The sequence below is a fragment of the Dendrobates tinctorius genome, unplaced genomic scaffold (assembly GCF_039654945.1).
Source record: "Dendrobates tinctorius isolate UK_male_01 unplaced genomic scaffold, ASM3965494v1 ptg000024l, whole genome shotgun sequence".
NCBI classification, from domain to species: Eukaryota; Metazoa; Chordata; class Amphibia; order Anura; family Dendrobatidae; genus Dendrobates; species Dendrobates tinctorius.
The window spans coordinates 17,932,413-17,955,668 of NW_027361692.1; the positions used below are offsets into that span (position 1 = coordinate 17,932,413).

Sequence of the window (23,256 nt, forward strand, 5' to 3'; positions counted from 1 at the left end):
GTAGACTGCAGTGTGACCCGGAAGTGGCGTTTACAATGTAAGCCTATGGAGCGTCAGAATGAGGCTCCAGTGTCCTTCATTGTAAAAGAGACATCTGCCTCACACATACCGCATAAAGAGAGCTGGACAGTCTGAATTGAGGTGACATCACTAAGAAGAGGAGAACGGCAAAGGATCCCGAAGAGAGCAGCGGTAGGTGAGTATATTAATACACACACATTATATTACATACACATATGCACACATTTAATGAATACAAGACTGAATGGGAGTGCTTCTTTAAATATAGCTACCTCACTGGTCTTGACTTCCTCATTGGTATAGTAATCTGTTACGAAACTGAGGGCTGCTATTGGCTACTACTGTACCTCTGTGTCCCAGATTTTAGACACTAGATCACACTGAGGTTTTGTGGAATAATGTAATATTCTACATTCAATTTTGTATTACAAAGTTACGGCCCCCTTCTTCAAGGCTACCCTGAAACATTGCACAGATGTTTGGACCTTTAATTCCTCCTTGCAGTGTCTCAGCATGTAGGAGTTTCTCCTGTGGATCACTAGGAATTATCCGTATAACGTAGCTATACTGCACTGACAGTGAAGCACTTTATTTATATATATATATATATCCTCGCTGTATTTTTGCAGTTTATTGGATAAAAAGATTTCTATTTGAAAAAAATACTTTTGTCAAGTGTTTCAATTCATATGAGATTTTAGAGAGTGTGAGACTACTCTGACACATAGGATTGGACTTGCTTTGCCGATTGCTGATTTTTTTTTTAAATGATCAGTCAGATTTGTGCCAGATAGAAATTAAAGTCAGCATTTGATATTTGTGTAATAGTAATCAGACTTTGCCTTTCACCTCTTTATTGTGAATACGAAAGTGTCAGGGGTTACACCTTTCATGCATCAACACTCTAGTTTTTACAAGAACAATAATGGATACAATAGTTCTTTCTAATTATATTGACTTTCAGGTTTATTTTCACTGGAATGATGTAGTTTTAACCGCTGATAATTCACATTAATGGTCAACCATGTAATATAAAGATGGTCTTGGCTTGGTTTTTTTTTAGTCACTCTCTGCTCTCATTAATAGACAGAGATATTGACCTAAAAAAAACTCCTTATTGATGCCCGCATGCCAAAATAGAGCATATGGAAAGATTTTTTTAACCTCCTTTGAAATTGTGATTACAACTAACAGGTGTACTAGATTTCAACAGACACAACAAAGCGGATGCATTCCCATTGGACAACGTACAGCTTTAGGCAGTTTACAACATTTCAGCCATTTTCTAGTAGATAACCATTATCAATTGATTTTGCTAAATTCTAGAACTAAACTTTAACTCAACTTTACTTAAATGTTAATGCAAAACATAAAAACCACATTTTTTACGTGACTCTGAAAAACACAGAACTACATGTTTTCCGTACTCATCATTACACCCTCTACGGTCATGTTGACATTTCAGTTTATGATGATTCTGCACTTTTGTATTTAGACTTTTGGTCATTTTATTAAATTACATCTATAAACATGAATGAAATATCAGCTTCTCAAATGAGGCATGCAGCTACGTAACAACTACAGAATGAAATTAAGAAAAAGAAAAATGCAAAATGAAAACCAAAAATGTGATTACAAGTGACAACAAACTTTCAGAATCAGCTTACCCTGCTCTGTGTTTAAGCTTTTTATCAAGGATACCATCTCTTGAAACAAGTTTATTAAAGACCAAAATTCCAATTACCATGTTGACCTGCACAACAAAAAGGTTATTTAAACACAATCCCCATTACATTGACACACTCAGCATAGGAAAAGAACATGTATAAAAATTGAAACAGATTATTGAATCTATCAAAAATGATCTGTCATTAGAACTTGTAAAAATTGTTTTCCAATATTTATGTCTCTAGTTTCCTGTTTGCCTGTATAAATCTTACATTGAACATCCCCTTGCCTAATTCCTTGCGATTTGTGCAATGTCTATTAATTTTCAAGTCGTGTCTGTCAGATACTTTGTAATGAAATATTTATAGAAAAAAATAATATTCCGACTAGACTTGGCACAATCTCTCATGATAGTTTATTTCCATTTTAGAGATACAGATGTGCTGTTTGATGATCACACACTGGGGAATTTTATGCATAATTTGAACACTATTTATTGGATTAGTTTGCACATGAGATTTTGAACTGCACAGTAACCGGATATAATACAACCCGAAACATTCTTTATCAAATCAGTTTTTGACATTGAACTTTTTTGAACCCTTCAGTCTTCTCGAGAACAAACTTACTGCTAGGTGTGTTGGAAAATAAAACAAAGTACAAACAGTCATGTCTCAAGATGAATATATCTTATCTATTATTCCACATAGCTTTATAGATATCAAAGAAAACATCACATTTTTGTTTTCTTAGCTTCAACAAAGGAAACAAGATAGGAAAGTGCTCAATATTTAAAGAACATGAACAACTTTGGGATACTTTTTTTCACTTAAATGCATTTTTATATGAAAGTACAATTTGCAATTCATTAAAGAATTTAGCACTGTTTGACTTCTACAGCCTTTATGTATCAATGTACATGGCTATAAAATAAATTGGACATCTTTTATATGGTTCATTCACTTGTTTCTGTATATTTATATGTTTTTATTTTCTTCTGTATTGGTGTATAACTCTTTTGTAAGATATTGCCTATATAGTTTTGATAACATATTGCAAGATCTTTTCAATTTTAATACATTATCCCATTTCAGGAGACATGGTTGAGAAAAGAGGGCGCTCCCCCAAATATAACAAAGTTGGAATGCTGTCACGCGCATATCTATCAAATGTTCAGATGTTGGGATGGACATTTGACTGTTACACTGATTTAATAGTTTTTCTTATATTGTTATATCTTTATTTCTATGTATAGAAGGCTTACTGATAGCACATTCGGATTGTAAACCCAAATAGGGACAGTTATGATAAATTCAGAAAAGCACTGTGGAATATATGGCGCTATATATATATACAGTGGGTCCGGAAAGTATTCAGACCCCTTTTTCATCAAATAGTTAACATCCAGCTCCTCTTTGGACGAATGATCCCAAGAAATCCAAGGTTTCTCAAAACATCTGTTTATTTCTTCATATTAAAGCAGGTAACAAAAAGGTCAGGTTGTTTGGATACACTCATGATTTAAAAAAAGGCATGGTTTCACAATGAGTGAAAAATTTAAAGGGGTCTGAATACTTTCTGTACCCACTGCATATTTGTTGTACTTATTTCTTATATATGTATATGCCTTGTTCATGTATGGTTTGTTCCAGTAGCCCATTTATCATCAGATTGTCCTGGTTCTTCGACATTTGACGTGGAGCTTGTTAATCTGGGTGATGTCCAAGCCGGAATTAACAAGTTGTGACACTCTATTGTTAATGGAGGTAGACACTATAGTGTTAGTAGTCTTGCTCAAGGACCACTACTGGTATATTCCAATAGGGGGCAGAGCCAGGATATGAACTCCCAGTCTTCCATGTTGTGCACTTTTAACAGCTATAAAAGCCACCAAAGGTAGTATGATAGTGTTAGGAGCCTTGGTATATAATTTACTTTAATTTATTTTCCACAGAGCAAAGCTAGGATTTGAACCCCAGTCTCCCATATCGCAGGCTATGCCTTACAAAAACATGGAAACTCCTGTCAGGCATCATAGCCATCAAGCTACAGAGCCATATGAACCAATACATGAATCCAGCTCAGGAAGGCATTGGGACCAACTCTAAGCACCAGCTCCTAGTAGATAGAGCAGTCGCTCAAGACTCAAGATCCAGACAGACCAATCTCAGCCCAGCCTGGATTGACTACAGGAAAGCCTATCACTCAATGCCACACACACAGATCTGTGAATGCTTGGCTCTTTTCAATGTCAACCTTATGAACCTTCCTCAGAAACTCAATGGTGCTATGAAGAACAACATAGGAAGTCAAGTCAAGACAACTAGCGCAAGTGACAATCAAATGTGGCATATATCAAGGTGATGCACTATCCCCATTGCTGTTCTGCATAGGCTTGAACCACCTCAGTCAGATAATTCTGGCTATGGATACAAGTTCAAGATGGATGACATCAAGCTGTATGAGAAAAACGAACGAGACATGAATTCACTGATCCACCTGACAAGGATCTACAGCGAAGGCATTGGGATGTCCTTTGGACTGGAGAAGTGCGGCCAGTTGGTAATAAAGAGAGCAAAGGTAGTCAAGACTGATGGAGTGGAATTGCCAGCAGGGCGCATAGCAGATGTACAGACTTTCTACAAGTACCTTGGCATCCCACAGGGATGCGATAACCATGATGAGGAGGCAAGGAATGCAGCATCATCCAAATACCATCAACGGGTAAGACAGGTCCTGAAGAGCCAGCTCAATGGGAAGAATAAAATCCACGCCATCAATACATATGCCCTGCCAGCTATCAGATACCCTGCTGGCATTGTGTGCTGGCCAAAAGAAGAGATGGAAGCTGCAGATGTGAAGACACGAAAGCTCTTCATAATACATGGAGGTCTCCACCCTAAATCTAACACCCAAAGATTGTATACCAACAGAAAGGCGGGTGGTCAAGGCTTGATAAGCATCTAAACCACCATCACAGATGAAACAAGGAGTATCCAGGAATACATCAGAAAAATGGCAACAAAAGATGAGATGCTGAGAGAAAGCCTAAGGCTGGATTCACATATAGCGACTCACCAGCGATCCTGACAATGATATCAATGTGTCAGGATCACTGGTGAATCGCTATGTGATCGCTGGTGAGCTGTCAAGCAGACAGCTTCACCAGCGATCAGCACAGCGATGCCCAGCGCCCGGCGTCGCTGTGCATGTTAGTAACCAGCGCGCTGATGCAGGAAGCTGGTAACTAACGTACACATTGGGTATCCAAGGGACGTGCGTCCCTAGATACCCGATGTGTACGTTACCAGCTCCCTGCATCAGCGTGTTGGTAACTAGCGTAAATATCGGGTATCTAAGGGACGCATGTCCCTTGGATCCCCGATGTGCACATTAGTTACCAGCAGATCGCTGGTCTCCCGCCTGTCACACGCAGCGATGCGTGGTGGCCAGCGGGAGACCAGCGACCAAAAAAAAGTCCTGGCCTTTCCTGCAGCGATCAGCGATACCGGCAGGGAGGCTGGTCGCTGACCGCTGTCACACACAGCGATCTCGCTGTTGTGTCACAAAAATTGTGACTCAGCAGCAAACTCGCTAGCGAGATCGCTATGTGTGACGGGGCCTTAAGGCATCAACAACAGATCTGGAAGGAAGAACAGGAACATGAAGTGCCATGGCAAGACAAGTCACTGCATGGGATGTACCATCGACAGATAATGGAGGTGGCTGGCATGGAGAAATCCTAACAATGGCTGGAGAAAGCTGGACAGAGGCATTAATCATAGCGGCACAAGAGCAGGCACTAAGTACCAGATCCATAGAAGTAGGAATCTACCACACAAGACAAGACCCAGGGTGCAAACTATGCAAAGAAACCTCAGAAACAGTCCAACACATAGTGGGAGGATGCAAAATGCAAGCAGGAACAGCGTATACTGAATGCCACAACCAAGTAGCGGGAATTGTATACAGGAACATCTGCACAGCATATAAGCTAAGTCCCCCTAAGTACAGATGGGAGACCCCAGAGAAAGTGGTGGAGAATAAAAGGGCTAAAATGCTGTGGGACTTCAAGATCAAGATGGATAAGCAGGTGTTGAGTAACCAACCAGACATTGTGAAAGTAGACAAGGACCAGATGACAGCCAAGTGACAGCAGCATCAGAAAGAAGGAATATGAGAAGCTGGAGAAATACCAGGGCCTCAAAGGAGAACTGGAGAAGATGTGGAAGGTGAAGGCAACAGTGATTCCTGTGGTGATAGGAGAACTCGGAGCAGTGACCCCTAAGTTGGAAAAATAGCTAAAACACACTGCCTTTTATTGTAATTCTGGTGAAATGGGTATTCATTGTAGTTACTGTTCACATTATTATATGTTACAAGTGTTTTATATGACTTGTTATCTTTTGTCTATTTTGACATTTGGGGTCACCTGGTCCTTTTCCCTATTTCCTTCCTTCCCCCTCCCCCCCTCTCCTTTCCCTTCCTTTATATTGTTAAAGCCCCAATAAAATGTTTGGAAAAGGAAAAATAGCTAAAACAGATACCAGGAGCAACATCTGAACTCTCTGTCCAGTAAAGCGCAATGCTGGGAACAACTAAGATCCTGCGCAGAACCCTCAAATTCCCAGGCCTCTGGAAGAGGACCCGAGAATGAGGAAGGACTAAAAAAATAGACCACCCCATTGGGGGTGAGAAGGAAGTTTTTGTATATACATATACTTTGCCTTTACTGAAAACTAGTGTTGAGCATTCCGATACCGCAAGTATCGGGTATCGGCCGATACTTGCTGTATCGGAATTCCGATACCGACTTCCGATATTTTTTCAATATCGGAAGTCGGCATCGGAATCGGAAGTTCAAAGTTGATTGACAGCCGAAATGACGTCATCATGATGCGCGGTGTGTGCGCATCATGATGCGCCGTCATTTCGGGCCTTCCAGGGGTCTCTGCCGGCCTGCCGGAGGGCTGTGCCGGCCTGCCGGGGGCTGTGTGGACTGCCCGGGGTCTGTACCGGCCTGCCGGGGGGCTGTGCCGGCCTGCCGGTGGTCTGTGCACCCTGTGGGGGTCTGTACCGGCCTGCTGGGGGGCTGTGCCGGCCTGCCGGGGGGCTGTGCTGATGTCCGGGGGTCTGTGCAAGCATCGTCCGATGGGACTACAAGTCCCATCTGGCGATGCCTGCTACCATGACAGTGATTGACACATTAGCCAATGATGGGACAGTAGTAGTCCCATCATCCGGCTAATGTGTTAAATGTTTAAAAAAAAAAAAAAAAATACTACATACTACATACATACTACATGCATGCTACATACATACTACATGCTACATACATACCACATATATACTACATGCATGCTACATACATACTACATGCTACATACATACTACATATATACTACATGCATGCTACATACATACTACATGCTACATACATACTACATATATACTACATGCATGCTACATACATACTACATGCTACATACATACTACATATATACTACATGCATACCACATATATACTACATACATACTACATGCATGCTACATGCTACATACATACCACATACATACTACATACATACTACATACATACTACATGCATGCTACATGCATGCTACATGCTACATACATAACACATATATACTACATGCATGCTACATACATACTACATGCTACATACATACCACATACATACTACATACATACTACATGCATGCTACATACATACTACATGCTACATACATACTGCATGCTACATACATACTACATACATACTACATGCATGCTACATACATACTACATACATACTACATGCTACATACATACCACATATATACTACATACATACTACATGCATGCTACATACATACTACATGCTACATACATACCACATATATACTACATACATACTACATGCATGCTACATACAATACATACATAGACATACAGTACATATAACATAGAGTAACATACTTACCAATACTTGTCACATTGTTCCCCGAAGCCATTGTCTTTTACGGAATAAATATTAACATAACAAACCACAAAAATACTCACCCACGATCCGAAGCAGTCCACGAGTGTGTCCCACGACGATCTTGGGTAGAGAACTGCAGCATCAGCTGATGCTGCCGTTCTCTACGGGCTGCAGGAATCCAATGACGGAAGGTAGGTATCCTTCCGCACTGTATTCCTCCGCCACTTAAAAAAAAAAAGTCCCTAGTCTCACTTTATGCCATTGCTGCGTGGGAAATTCCCACACAGCAATGGCATAAAGTGAGACTAGGGACTTTTTTTTTTTTTAAGTGGCGGAGGAATACAGTGCGGAAGGATACCTACCTTCCGTCATTGGATTCCTGCAGCCCGTAGAGAACGGCAGCATCAGCTGATGCTGCAGTTCTCTACCCAAGATCGTCGTGGGACACACTCGTGGACTGCTTCGGATCTTGGGTGAGTATTTTTGTGGTTTGCTATGTTAATATTTATTCCGTAAAAGACAATGGCTTCGGGGAACAATGTGACAAGTATTGGTAAGTATGTTACTCTATGTTATATGTACTGTATGTCTATGTATGTATTGTATGAATGTATTGTATGTAGCATGTATGTAGTATGTATGTAGTATATATGTGGTATGTATGTAGCATGTAGTATGTATGTAGTATGTATGTAGCATGCATGTAGCATGCAGTATGTATGTAGCATGCATGTAGTATATATGTAGTATGTATGTAGCATGTAGTATGTATGTAGCATGCATGTAGTATGTATGTAGTATGTATGTAGTATGTATGTGGTATGTATGTAGCATGTAGTATGTATGTAGCATGCATGTAGTATATATGTGTTATGTATGTAGCATGTAGCATGCATGTAGCATGCATGTAGTATGTATGTAGTATGTATGTGGTATGTATGTAGCATGTAGCATGCATGTAGTATGTATGTAGTATATATGTGGTATGTATGTAGCATGCAGTATGTATGTAGTATGAATGTAGTATATATGTAGTATGTATGTAGCATGCATGTAGTATATATGTAGTATGTATGTAGCATGTAGTATATATGTAGTATGAATGTAGCATGTATGTAGTATGTAGTATGAATGTAGCATGTATGTAGTATGCATGTTGCATGTAGTATATATGTAGTATGTATGTTACATGTTGTATGCATGTTGTATGTATGTAGCATGTATGTAGCATGTAATTTTTTTTTTTTTTTTTACATTCAACACATTAGCCGGATGATGGGACTACTACTGTCCCATCATTGGCTAATGTGTCAATCACTGTCATGGTAGCAGGCATCGCCCGATGGGACTTGTTGTCCCATCGGACGATGCCTGCACAGACCCCCGAAGCCTGCACAGACCACCGGCAAGCCGGCACAGCCCCCCGGAGCCTGCACAGACCACCGGCAGGCCGGCACAGCCCCCCGGAGCCTGCACAGCCCCCCAGCAGGCCGGCACAGCCCCCCGGCAGGCCGGCACAGCCCACCGGAGCCTGCACAGACCACCGGCAGGCCGGCACAGCCCCCCGGCAGGCCGGCACAGACCACCGGAGCCTGCACAGACCCCCTGGCAGGCCGGCACAGCCCCCCGAAAGGCCCGTACAGACCCCAGAGAGGCTGTACAAGGCAAAAACAGGGTTTTTCTTATTCCGATACCGGAAGTCCCATAGACTTGAATGGGACTTCCGGTATCGGAATCGGCGATACCGATACTTTTTTTTAAGATCGGCCGATCCATTCCGATCCGATACTTTGAAGTATCGGACGGTATCGCTCAACTCTACTGAAAACACTTTTATAATGTTGAACTTTCTGTGAAATAATCAGTGACTCAGTCAGTAAGCTAGTTCCGACGGTAGAATTTGTAACTCTTTTATATTTATTCCTTTGACTTTCTACTAAGCTGATTTATCCCCACAACAAAGTTCCATTTTAAGATGGTTAGAAATCAGCTCAGATGGTTGAGAAAAACAAATTTAAGAGTTAAGATCTTGTCATCAGAACTAGTTCACTCACTTCTAACATTGAAAATTCATTCTGAAGTCAACTATCAACTATACATAGTGGCTGCAGATTCCAAATGGGGCAACATTTTTAATGAAACTCTATGAATGCATGCTAGTAAAAAAAATGAAAGAAAAAAAATCAAAGGTATTTTCTGTAGTAACCAGGAGATACCTGTGTTAAACCACCCATTTTGCATACTAAAAATGCTGTCACTTTCTTTAAGTGCTTTGCTTTTGCTACTACTTAGGAAAAACACTTAACACCCATGAACCATATTAAAGATATGTATATTCTTTAACCTTTTTTGCATTTATGACAGTTACTGGACTATTTAATGCACGGCTAGTAACCAAACTAAAAAATAAATGTCCGGTTTACCAAGACAACAGCAGCAGCAGGTCCAACAAAGGCATACAGAAGACCTCCTTCAAGTGACAGCCAGCAGCTGGAAGTAAAATAAACAGAGAAAATAACACAGAATGTCATAAAAATGTGATGGGGGAGACTTGGAAAGCTTTGGCCTTGTCCTCTCCTTGGTATCTCTGGATACTTTTCTCGATACTTTTCAAAAGTCTTAAGAGAAAAGTTACAAATTATAGCGCAAAAATGCTGGTGCAAATTTATTGATAAATGTTCCATATGTTCCATCTTTTTTATTTAAATGATTTATGCAGTTAAATGCTCGGGCCTATATGGGTATATGCGCACATTGCGTTTTTGATGCGTTTTTTTGAGCACCTATGTTTCAGAAAAAATGCAAAAAAAATGGAATTTCTTTAATCTCATACACACGTTGCTTATTTTTTTCCCTTTGCAGATTTGAAACAGTTTTATATTTGCTGCATGTCAACTCTTTCAGTATTTTTCTGCATTTTTCACCTATTCAAATGAAAAGGGAAAATAAAAGTATCAAAAACGCATGCAAAAAAGCACGTATTTTAAGCAGCATTTTTCTTGCCAAGAGATGCATTTTGATGTGGAAACCTCTGCTGGAAATACTTAACAGGTACAAATACCCTTAGGTTGGATTCACACATCGCAGTTTAAGCACATACCTTGATGCATGGACCGGCCGCCGGTCTCCTAACCCAAACTCAACAACCTGATAGAATTATATGAGGCTGATGAGTTTGGATCAAGAGACTGGCGACCGGTCCATACATCAATGTACATGCATGACAAAGATTTTGACTGAACTAGGAATTGTGCATCTTACAATAAAGAATTACAGATTACAGCTACTAAACTAGGATCATTTTATATTGAATTGGCTATAAACAGCCAAATATATCTTAAAGACACTAATGTACATTAGCATATTAACTTATGTATGATGCATTCAGACCCTACTATATACTGGCGGTGACATTTTCTCATAATTGATCCAGTCAGGAACATAGACATTGTGTATACCCTCTTTTCCTTTCATATAAAACCATGATGGAAGATGTTTTACGTGATTAATGAGCACTTACATTAAACAGAATCATTCACTTCTCTCCTGAGGAAGCCATAAATAGCCTAATTCTAACCACAATGCATTATCTGCTTTGTTTTTGTCATAACTGGCTAAAGTATTGGTTTCATTAATCTATTATATATATTGTTTTAGAAAGATAAGTAGTGTTGATCTTACTTTATGTCCAGAGCAGATACTCTTTGGGCAACATTTGGTTTTGGTAATTCTCTAGATAAAAATAATCTACTTTTTCAAGTAAAATCAAGTATAAATAAAGTACTTAAAAATAAAGTACTAGGCATTTCTCCCACCTAGCCATAATCCTACTCCACACTGATGAGGGGCAACACCCCGAAACAGCTGTCTGTGGATGGATACCTGGCCTTGGAATTTCCCTTGTCATATCTGTAAACTCGTAAAGAGCTGGATATTGACTTAAAGGGCCACTTAATCTGGTGGTAATGGTGACTTCCGAAAGGAGCCCCTCCTTGGCTGGGTCCTTCCCTGGAGGAAGATCTGGCTAGTCCCGTGTTTGAGACTCTTAAATGAGGCTCCATGGACTTTATTTGCATATTCGTATTTCCCAGGGAGCAATACACCTAGGATTTCACTGTGATTGAGCGCCTTTGCCGGCTGCTGCAGTGTTTTCTTTGACTGGTCTCCCTTAGGTCAGTGATTGTTTCATGATGTTGGTCTACTAGGCATTGCTCCCACCTAGCCAGAATCCTACTCCACACTGATGAGGGGCAACACCCCGAAACAGCTGTCTGTGGATTGATACATGGCCTTGTTATTTCCCTTGTCATATCTGTAAACTCGTAAAGAGCTGGATATTGACTTAAAGGGCCACTTAATCTGGTGGTAATGGTGGTTTCCGAAAGGAGCCCCTCCTTGGCTGGGTCCTTCCCTGGAGGAAGATCTGGCTAGTCCCGTGTTTGAGACTCTTAAATGAGGCTCCACGGACTTTATTTGCATGTTCGTATTTCCCAGGGAGCAATACACCTAGGATTTCACTGTGATTGAGCGCCTTTGCCGGCTGCCGCAGTGTTTTCTTTGACTGGTCTCCCTGAGGTCAGTGATTGTTTCCTTAAGTACTTATATGGTAGCTACTGAGCATAAAAAAATAAACATTAGCAAAAGTTATGGAAAGATTAGGAGGGAAATACAACAGATAAAAAGGGGGGATGACGGTAGATTCAGGCTGCACAAAGTTGGCTTGTAGTCTTTACCATGGACACATATGAGTAATAGGATATTTTTAATGGAGACCATGTGTAACATTTTTTTTACATTGTTCATACAATGAAGTAATAAAAATAATGGTTATAAAGGTGTGCAGTTTCAAAAGAAGAGATAACACCTACAGTGGATAAAAAGTTGATCTATATCAGCAGAACATAACAACCTATATTATTCAAAGCGTCAAGTAACTTACTAATGTGGAGTTCCATATCCTTTTGCTTTGGTAAAACCCATTGATATAGCTACGACCAATGCTGGTAAACCTGAAGGCAATAAAAATGTACTATTACTGATAAATATAGGTTGAAATCAAAATATTATAAACTTGACTGCTGCAAAAAGTGAAATTGAACTAACCAGAGCATGTGAATTAGACATATTAGCTAGATTCAAGGAAAACAATTACAGGGGTTGTTCCCTTTCAGCAAACATTATGACATACGCTGTTAGTTATAAAAATAGCAAAGTGAGTATTACTTACTCTTAGCATGGCCAGTAATGGCTCTATGCTACTGCCCCGGTATCTGTTGCTTGGCTACATTAGTGAGGTCACGTCACATTAACAGAAAAAGTGGAGAAAAGCAGCATCAAGTCCGGGTGAAAAAATGTTCAAAAGTGTATTCTGCCATCAACACTTTTGAACATTTTTTCACCTGAACTGGATGCTGCTCTTCTCCATTTTTTCTGTGAATTCTTTGTCCAATTGGGGCTTTGGACTTGGAGCGTGCATCTTCTTAATCCTGGACGTGCAGTCGGTTGCTTCTCCTATGGTCACGTCACATCAAGTCACAAAAATCAGCACTTTTAGAAAGCACAAGCCGCTGGTCATGGTGATTAATTGCAGTGCTGTCGATGAGATGTCACCACTGCGGCCAAAAAGCAGAGACCGGGGCAGTGGCTGAGAGCCAACGCTGGGCTGGTAATACTGTTGTTTATTTATAGTTAACTCAGCATGCGGCATGAAGTTTTCCGAAAGGGGACAACCTTGTAATACTTTTCTTGTAACTTATCTACGATATATAGGCCACTATTGCAGCGCAAACCTATACAAATTACTAGAACAGAAACCCAAAAGTTAATTTGCTACCGTGAAAAATTTGACACTCAATTCATCCTATCACAATGCGGTACACATTTTCAATGGCTAATGCTGTATTAAATGACTTGATAATGTTTGTAACATCGTAGTATTGTGCTGAATTATGAGATGCCTTGAGCTTTATCCAGTTATCATTTGTTGCACTCTTTTTGTATTCAGTTGTATAGAAAAGCATTGACTACACGATGAACTCACTTAAGGTAAAGGTATACTGACATGTATATAACAGGTCCAAAGGATAAAGGATGCTCTTTAGGCATATATTGGATCTGACAACCGATACTTTATGTGTACACTAGGCATGCATGATCTGATCGCTACTATTTAGCCAATTACATGCAACTATCAATGTCTCACAACAGCATTTAAGTGACTTGATGATGGATGGGGGTCTTATGGCATCCATCAACCGCCCACAATGCAAGGCCCCCATCTCTACCATTCTGTTGCTCCTTTGAAGCTGGGCCTCTGCTTGGGCTTCATAAGAGAACAGTAATTTCACCAATATTTTGCATTAGAAAATGAGCAAGTTCCATTCCCCTAAGTAGAACTTAACAAATATGCAAAAAAATGTAAACATTTGTTCAAAATATTGAATAAACTCCCACTTTTTAAAAAAACATATTTAGAACTGCTGCATTTTTAAAAGTCTGATTTATCGACATTTAACCCATATGGACTTTAAACATCATAAATAAAAAAAGTAAAAATGTCCAAACTATTGTCTTTTGGTCACTGCACTTCCCTCGAAAATGCAACAAAAAGTGTTAAAGAAAATTACAGTTCACCACACAAAAACAAGTCTTTGTATAACCATAGTATGGTTCTCAGAAAATGGCCACACATGCCAATATTTTTTTAAAAAGTTCAGAATCTTTTAGAACCAGTCAACTTTTAAGAACTACAGATGTTTGGCCTCCCTATAATTATACTGACCTGTTATTAGGCCATTTTTGTTGCACATTAAATTATTTAAAAGGAAAACGAAAAATAACGGCTGATTTGTGTCTTTTTTCACCATTCCATTTTTTGCCTTTTTTTCCCTTCATTTGTAATATTATATAATAAAATGAAAGGTGTCATTCAAAATTACAACTCACCACCACCCCCAAAAACAAGCCTTGTTATGGCTATTTCAAATAAAAAAAATTTTTGGGGGGCCTCATGGAAGAAGGGGAGGAAAAACTGAAAATGCAAAAACAAAAATTGGCTCCAATAGGAAGGGGTTAAATATGGCTAAGAGAACGAGGACATTTTTATAATTAAAATATCTAACTAGAATACTCGTTCATTCGAGAGAATAGAGGTAAAAGCTTTAGTGCCAGTCTAAAAAATGGTTCTGGTCTCTTTTTCCAACTCTACCCAAAATTATTGTGCTTGGAACTTTGACGACAAATCAGAAATGGATAAATGCACATTTGGACTTGTCAGCTTATTGGAAGCAATCAGTTGTTGGCCTTTCCATATTGCTGAATATTGGATTATTCCATGAATGATAATGTAAATTGTTCTGCATGCATATGAATTGGTTACAAATGCATTTTTAATAATGATCCAGCTAAACAATGCATTGTATTAAATGATATATGAGCCGTGCAGATGTGGTCATCTATTTGCCAGAAATGAATAATTTATCGCGCAGTATATTTTTCAAATGCTGTTAGATTTCATCAGCGGATAAATTACACAAAGGTTGCTAGGTTACAACTGTTATCTTTTTTTTGGTCACCAGGAGTAATATGTAAACTAGACTTGCAGTTCCTGTTCTTTTTCCTAAGAATCAGTTCTTGTTCCTTTGGTTCTGTATCCATTAGCTAAATGTCATCATTATGGATCATAATTATGTGTAAACGATTTACTTGTTTATGAATGTTGTTAATCTTTGTTTTGGAGGCTGTTTTTCATCTTTTTCTTTGGAAGGGAGAAGTATATTGACCTTGAACTGCATTTTATCGGAAAATCTAGCAAAATATATTTGAGCACAATGTGATGTAATCAATAAAATCAGCAGGTCGGAATGATATTGTCATTCCCCATTATGTGGTAGAACTTGCAGTTTTTCTATTTGTTTAAAAGCACAAAAGTGGAAAAATAGAGAATTCAGGGAGGTTTTACGGTTGAAAGGAACAATTCAGCAACTGGAGACTTAGAATAAAGAAATAAATAGACTGGCATACAGTCATAAATGAATGATTCATTCTACGCAAAGCTCTTTTCACAATGTTAACCATGAAACCAACCACAGATAGACTTACAAATATAAAGATAATAGATAGATAGATAGATACTTTATTGACCCATCTCATATGTATTGGAGTGCTTGTTGCATTTGTTACATTTTAGATAGATGGACCACATAGATGTATAGACAGTCCCGGACCATAATTTTATGGTCTTCCCTTAAAGTTGATTCAAATAAATTCTACAGCCTTAGCAGATAATATGTGACTTGTGCACACATGAGTACTGTAGATTACTTCTCATGTATACTTGCCGCTATAAAGTATAGCACCATAAACGTCTTTCCAGTGTGTTCTGCACATGACTAATCCCATCTTGACAGGTAATGTACAATAAATATGATGTCTTACCCACACATTCCATTGAGGAATAATTCATTATTACTACCACTATAATTTGATACATAATAAATAATCACATTTTAGCTGCCCAATGACAGAATGATAAATGTAAACCTGGCCCAGTTGCATACAATTTATGGTGTAGACCGTGTAACAAAGAGAAGTATGTAGAACATTTATGTTTACATCATATAAAACCATGAAACGGCCCGTGTGCTTTGGGTGCCACAATATCATTTTAAAGTGAATTATCTTCCTTGTATCTAACAGTACACTTGAGACACAAAATGGAAAAGATAAGCATTGAGCTATTTTTCACTCTGTCTTGAAACATACCCCAACCGAGGCACAGAAACCGTTTTCTTATAACTCTTGTTCTAATTTTCCCGGTGACGGCCATGTATGACTGCCAGGCTTCTGTCAAAACCCAGCAGAAAGATGCCAGGAAGAAGAAGTGTAGGAAGGCTGTGGTCATGGTGCAAATACCCTGAAGAAAAAAGGGCAAAATTAGGATTATTATATTAGACACATGCTAGCCAGGAATTGTTGTGTTGTTTAACATATGAAGTATAGAAAATAGTGAAAATACAAAAAATCACCCAAAGAAATTACTTTTGTGTTCGGTGACTCCAATTTTATACAGACGTTTATGCAAAAAGATGATTGCTAACAAGAAAGCAAGAAAGACCATTCAAGCAGTAGATAGGATTCCCGATACAGAAGGTTGGGTATTTGTTTATCGCACTCACTTCTAGACAATTTTTAATTTTTGTTCTTTTTTTTCTCCTCTTTTTTTAAAAGCCATAATATTTTTAGATTCTCCAGTCGACATAGATGTACGAGAGCTATCAAGCAGGCAATCCCCACGTGTTGTGTCTAACAGCTGAAATTTATGCACCCACAGGGACTGGAGCAGATTATTCGAGCACGCTCAAAATACTCAGCTAACACCCGAGCATGCTCTGATAACACGTTATCTCAGCATGTTCGCTCATAACTACTAGTCACTATTTTCTGAGATTTGTCAAATTTTTTCCAAAATTTTTACTTTTCCATTCATAGAGTGGTATGACAGCATGTTATTTGAGTGGCAAGCTGATGTATTTAATTGATAACATTTTCAGGTCCATGTGATATTATTATCACTTTTTATTGTATTTTTTTTAGGGAGGTGTGGTGACAAGAAAAATATTGGCGTTTTTATTTTTCTTTTCGTTACGGTGTTTACTGATCTGGATAACTAACATATTTTAACAGATAAGACTTTCACAGGCATGACAATGCTAAATATGTTATTTTATTTTTATTGGGGGGAAAGAGGAGTGAATTTTTCAATTAATTTTAATATTTTGAAAAACCTTATTTTGCTTAAATTTTTTCAGTCCTTTTCAAATGAGTTGTCTGGGTATCGAATATTGATTATCTATCCCTGGGATGATTTTGTCATACAGATACATAGAATTTGTTACAAAGGAAATTGGCAGCCTCCAATGCACGTTGCATCAAGGGGGAAAAGTCGGAGTAAGGAAAAATAAGTAAATATCTGATGAGAGGCTGTTTTGTTTTTTTTGGTCAGTCTGATGTCTGATTTGGCGTCTGGTCTTGGTGTCCGATCAGGGGTGGAAACTATTAAAATTAATTACATAAGGATACAGGACCATCTTCTTAACATAAATCTGGTGGTGTTTTTGTTGTTGGAGAGCACGTCACTCGCACTGTTAACTGGATTTAGAATTGCAAAGTGTTATCACTGCGAGAGACTTGATAATGATTATTTAAAAACTATGAGTAGAGCAGCCTATGCTTAATGATGTTGTCACATTCCTATTTTTCACTTTCATTTGCAATGAGCTCCTCTATTCTTAGACGCTAATCAGAATTTTGAATCATTGACTTCCTTTCAAAGTAACTTTCATGCTACTTTAACTTTAGATTTTTTCTTACCATATGTCGCATCAGATATCACTTATTTCTTAATTGAATGAATAGTATATTATATTGTCTAAGATATCTTTTCATGTTTGTAATTTATAAAGGGTAGAGCTAATCTTAGTAGTGTGAAACCTGTGGCATTGCACATTGTGCTGCATTGCCTCTGCATCAATGAATGTTAATGAAATACAGCAAAACACATCTACAAAGGGCACTAGGCCCTAAATGAGTATACAATCTCCTATGTACTTCACTTAGTCAATCTTTGAAATAGAAGCAATGGTAAGTATATCAAAACTTAGCTTTTAATATTATTAGACAAAAAAGATATACTTTCAGAAAGTTGTGGGAAGCAAGGTGTGTTGCAGTCCGCGCTGCCGAGATTAACAAATCACATGGGATGCAAGATGTTGTAGCAGTGTACTCCTTTATTTCCTCCTACGCGTTTCGGTGCCCTTCCTAGCACCTTCCTCAGGAATATCCCTGAGGAAGGTGCCAGGAAGGGCAACGAAACGCGTAGGAGGAAATAAAGGAGTACACTGCTGCAACATCTTGCATCCCAGGTGATTTGTTAATCTCGGCAGCGCGGACTGCAACACACCCTGCTTCCCACAACTTTCTGAAGGTTTTTCCACGTGCGAGTGGTTGGTGGAGGTCCTGCAGCAGCTGATTCTGTGATATGCTCTCAAGCCAGTTGTGGGTTACACAACTGGAATAGGTGAGTGGAACTGTATTATACCACTCATACTTCAAGTGTCACTAGTGATAGGGCACTATTGCGCCTCTTGTTCCCCCCACCATTTTTTTGTATTAAAAAAGATATACTGTCACATACCAAAATTGAAATACCCTTCTGTTCCCAAGTTAACTGGTACAAACTTCAGGACCACAATGATGGACACTAAGTCAAATGAAATCTCAATCACTTAGGACAAGACTCACTATACACACAGTGGGTACGGAAAGAATTCAGACTCCTTTAAATTTTTCACTTTTTGTTTCATTGCAGCCATTTGGTAAATTCATAAATAGTTCATTGTTTCTCATTAAAGTACACTCCGCACTTCATCTTGACTGAAAAAATCAGAAATGTAGAAATTTTTGCAAATGTATTACAAAAGAAAAACTGAAATATCACATCCAATTCATGGGCATAGTGCATGTAGAAAAACTAGGCGGCTATAGTATAATACCAAATATACATGTGGGTAAGCAAATCAATAATGAGTGTAGAATAAATGGAACTCTCGCATTCATTTGTTTCATCCACATAAAGTGTATGATGTCCCTTCTTAAGACGGTGCTTACAGGATCCTTATCTGGTCAGCGAAAAGTGCCTGCAGTTGGCCCTAACATCCATAGTTTGCCGTTAGGTAACCTTTTTTCCCCCAAAGGTTCCCACTTTTACAAGGGCAGTCCACAGGTAAACTTGCTGGTTTTACCTACTATCACCCTATGTGGCTTCCGACGCATTTCTCCTGTAATATGTCTTCAGGGAAGAGCTTATGCACGTATCATAACCCATATTGGTCAGAATTCAGTGTGTCATACACTCAGTGTGGATGAATCAAGTGAGTGAGAGTGTTCCATTTCTTCTACACTGATCATTGATTTGCCTACCCACATGTATATTTGGTATTAGACTATAGCCCTCGTTTTTTTCTACATTATGCAAATGAATTGAGTGATCTCAGTCATAAGGGCTATGTATGAATATTGAGTACGGTCCTAGCATGTGACAAAAAGATAGCATGAAGTAGAAAGCTGTTACTTGACCCCTAACCAGTAACAGACATTGAACAGGTTGGGTTCCATACTTATGGATGGAAGTTGTCTTCCTATATTTGTTGGCTATCACAAAAATATGCAATCTGAGTGTTAGGTGTGAGGTTCCTGTCGCTGCACAGCAGGAATCCCGAGCTATGCCTTCAGCGGTCTCCCATTCCTCTCCAGCCGCAGTGGAGCCTGCTCAGCAGACTCATCGATCCCAGCGCTCTGCTCACACTAGCATGGTAGGTTTGGTTGCTGCTGCCACCTCTGGTCCAGCTATAGCAACGCATGTTGGTCAGCAGCGAGCTACTCCAGGGACTAAGTCCTCCTGTCTGTCCACTGAGCATGCCCGTGGGACGATATCTCATTGGAGATCGGAGGTCACATGCTCAGGTCCTTCTCCAGCTCGAATTGGACCATCAGGAGGGTTAGGAAGGTTCCAGAAGGACGCTGCTATAAAAGGTTTGCATGGCCACTCGGCCATGCACTAAAATAGACTTTTGTTGAGACTTGTGTTAATGATGACGGATGCATGTAACTGGTGACTGACTCATTAAATAACCCCTTCCTTTGATACATATGTGTTAGGGTTAGTTCAGTCTGAGTCAGTGCCTCATGGTGGCAAAGCATGTGCCACAGTGCTCCAGTCCAGCACAAAGGTTAGTGCCATAGTGTCGCCATATCTCCCATGCCTCTGGGCGGTACGAGTCTATCCACTGCACCCTGTGACAGCTAACAGGGCACAGCATTTTCCTAGCGTCACTCTCTAGCGCTGCTGCAGCGGCTCTGTGCGCAAGTGGGTCTAGAAGGACTCTGAATCCATGCCTCTGTGCAGAGTTCTGTGACCTCATTGCTTGTGTTCACATTATGTTAGTGCGACCTTGTGAAGTAACAGGGTTCGCCTCGCACACTCCGGGTGAGGTAACCCGAGCGTGCTACAATCCACCATTGTCTAGCAGCAGTTTCCATCACTGCACGGTGGACCCCAGGCTGCAAACGCACCTCGTTAACATCTATATTATTTGGTGCGTTCTGCCAGCCTAACACTGAGCATGCGCACCCTCTTTAGAAAAGCACAGCTACTGGACCTAACTTATGGTAGCATAAAGAAATGGCAAGTGCACCATTGACCACATAGCAAAGCCATACAAAGTGTATATTTGGAGATGGGCATTCTAAGTCCATTCCTGGGGTTGGGTAGTTCCTGGGGTAAGTGGATCGAACTTTCCATGCATTGTAAATGTTGACAAGTATGATCAAGGCACAAAATTATGACAAAACTCTGGGAGTCTTAATACTTTGGGGGACATTGAGAGGCACTATTTCTGTGTTGCATAAACAAAATGAGCTCTGGGACCATAGCAGAAAAATAGGGTGTTGTGCGCAGGAAAGAGTCTTGGCGGGAAGAAGTCTTCATTGAATTCTGGGATTAACTAGAGAAGCAAGGAGAAAGGAGCTACTCATGGTGGACACATTACCTGTGAGTCATCAGATGAACTGTACTTTATTCAATTTTTATGCAACGAAAAGATATCTAAACAATAAAGAATGACTACACTATTAAGAGCTATACAAAAAGGCACAGCGCTGACCTGTTGCAGTATATAAAATATATCTTATGGCTATGCTGTTTCTGAAGTTTTTACATATATATTTAGTGCTAGGATAACTGTGGACAAGGACACTTGGTCTGGACCACATGTCTTCAGTTTCATCTGCTATCTCTGCCTTGGCTGTATTGATGTATGTTACTGAATTTAAACAAGTCAATGCTATCTTCTGTGCAAGTACCAATACCTGGTTTAAAAACAACAGTATCACTATGCTTGATTGGCCAGAAAACTCACCTGACCTTAACTCCATAGAGAATCTATGGGGTATTATCAAGAGGAAGATGAGCGAAACCAGACCCAACAATGCAGACGAGCTGAAGGCTGCTATCCAAGCAACCTGGGTTTCCATAACACCTCAGCAGTGCCACAGGCTGATCACCTCTATGTCACGCCACATTGATGCAGTAATTGATGCAAAAGGAGCCCTGACCAAGTATTGAGTGCATTTACTGAACATACATTTCAGTAGGCCAACGTTTCGGATTTTAAAATCATTTTTCAAGCTGGTGCTATGAAATATTCTAATTTACTGAGATAATGACTTTTGGGTTTTCATTGGCTGTAAGCCATAATCATCAACATTAACAGAAATAAACACTTGAAATAGATCACTCTGTAATGACTCTATTTAATATATGAGTTTCACTTTCTGTATTGAAGAACTGAAAAATTAACTTTTTGATGATATTCTAATTTTGTGAGAAGCACCTGTATAAGGCTGCAATCACAGAAACAGCAAAGCACAAGATTAGCTCAAAGAAAGACATTTAGCATGATGGTTCTGCATAGTATCACTAGTATCACCAGTAGGGGACTCTGATTCCAAAAACTGTGGAAACAGGCCTGTACAACTGCTCTCTCCCTCCAATAAGAACTGTCACTGGGCTGTGCAATGGTGTCAGTGTGCTGTGCCGGGCAGCGTCTGCTCTTTTATAACCTCTGATGAAGTAATGCGGCCAGCCAATCAAAGTAATGCCACTACCAAGATTGGTACAGAATTTCAGTGACTGGCTCGCAATCCCCACATGTTTATTGGCTGTGTAATAGCGGGCCAAGGAATTGAGCATACTTGAGTGATATCCGAGTATCACCTAGCACGTTCGCTCGTCACTAATAAAGAACAATAAGTGAAGGGGGCATAATTTTAGCAATAGCTCAGGAATATACAGCCATTTTCATTTTTCCTATTGTGATAGGAATCTACAATGTACAAAGTGCCTCAAGTATCCATGGCTATGACCACTATGAGCTTTCTAACTGTCATTATATGAGTGGTCATAACCATTTATACCTAAGCTACTGCAATGCCCTACATAAGAGAAGCGACATAGCTAATCTAAAGAATTACACTACATTTCTAATTGGAGGTTTAGGCTAATATTATTATTATTATTACACCTACTACATATTGGCATAGGATCTTGGAATAGGGAATACACTTTTAAATGCATACTTATTTTTAATATGTAGACTAAGTCCAATATAATGTTTCTTTCTGTCATTTTTCATTTCTATGTGAACCTCAGTGCATCCAACTTCACATAGCTGAATGGGCAGTGTTATTTTTACCTGGAACTACATTCCCAGAATCATTTGCTTCTCGTTAATGCTGAAGACTGCCCTCTCTTCTTTGCTCTTAACTAGCCCAACCTTTCTGAGTCATCACCAAGCTTAGCTAAAGGGCCTGTCACACTAAGTGATATTGCTAGCAATATCGCTATAACGTCACTGGTTTTTGTGACGTTATAGCGATATTGCTAGCGATATCACTATGTCTGATACTTACCTCCGACCGCTCCCCCGCTGGTTATCGCTGATCGCGCGAGAACGTCCTGGACCATT

At 39.5% G+C, this 23,256-nt stretch overlaps 1 protein-coding gene across 6 annotated transcripts in view; it reads right to left on the reverse strand.

Moving 5' to 3' along the window:
* ADGRB3 (adhesion G protein-coupled receptor B3) overlaps nucleotides 1–23,256 on the reverse strand; it is a 1,461,501-nt gene that overhangs the window by 132,775 nt on the left and 1,305,470 nt on the right. For all 6 annotated transcript variants that reach the window (XM_073569395.1, XM_073569396.1, XM_073569393.1 and 3 more), the window contains 4 exons: nucleotides 16,436–16,586; nucleotides 12,612–12,681; nucleotides 10,096–10,162; nucleotides 1,689–1,774 (listed from right to left, as the gene is read on the reverse strand). In XM_073569395.1, the coding sequence (XP_073425496.1) occupies nucleotides 1,689–1,774; nucleotides 10,096–10,162; nucleotides 12,612–12,681; nucleotides 16,436–16,586 (374 nt within the window). The remainder of the gene's footprint in view (nucleotides 1–1,688; nucleotides 1,775–10,095; nucleotides 10,163–12,611; nucleotides 12,682–16,435; nucleotides 16,587–23,256) is intronic.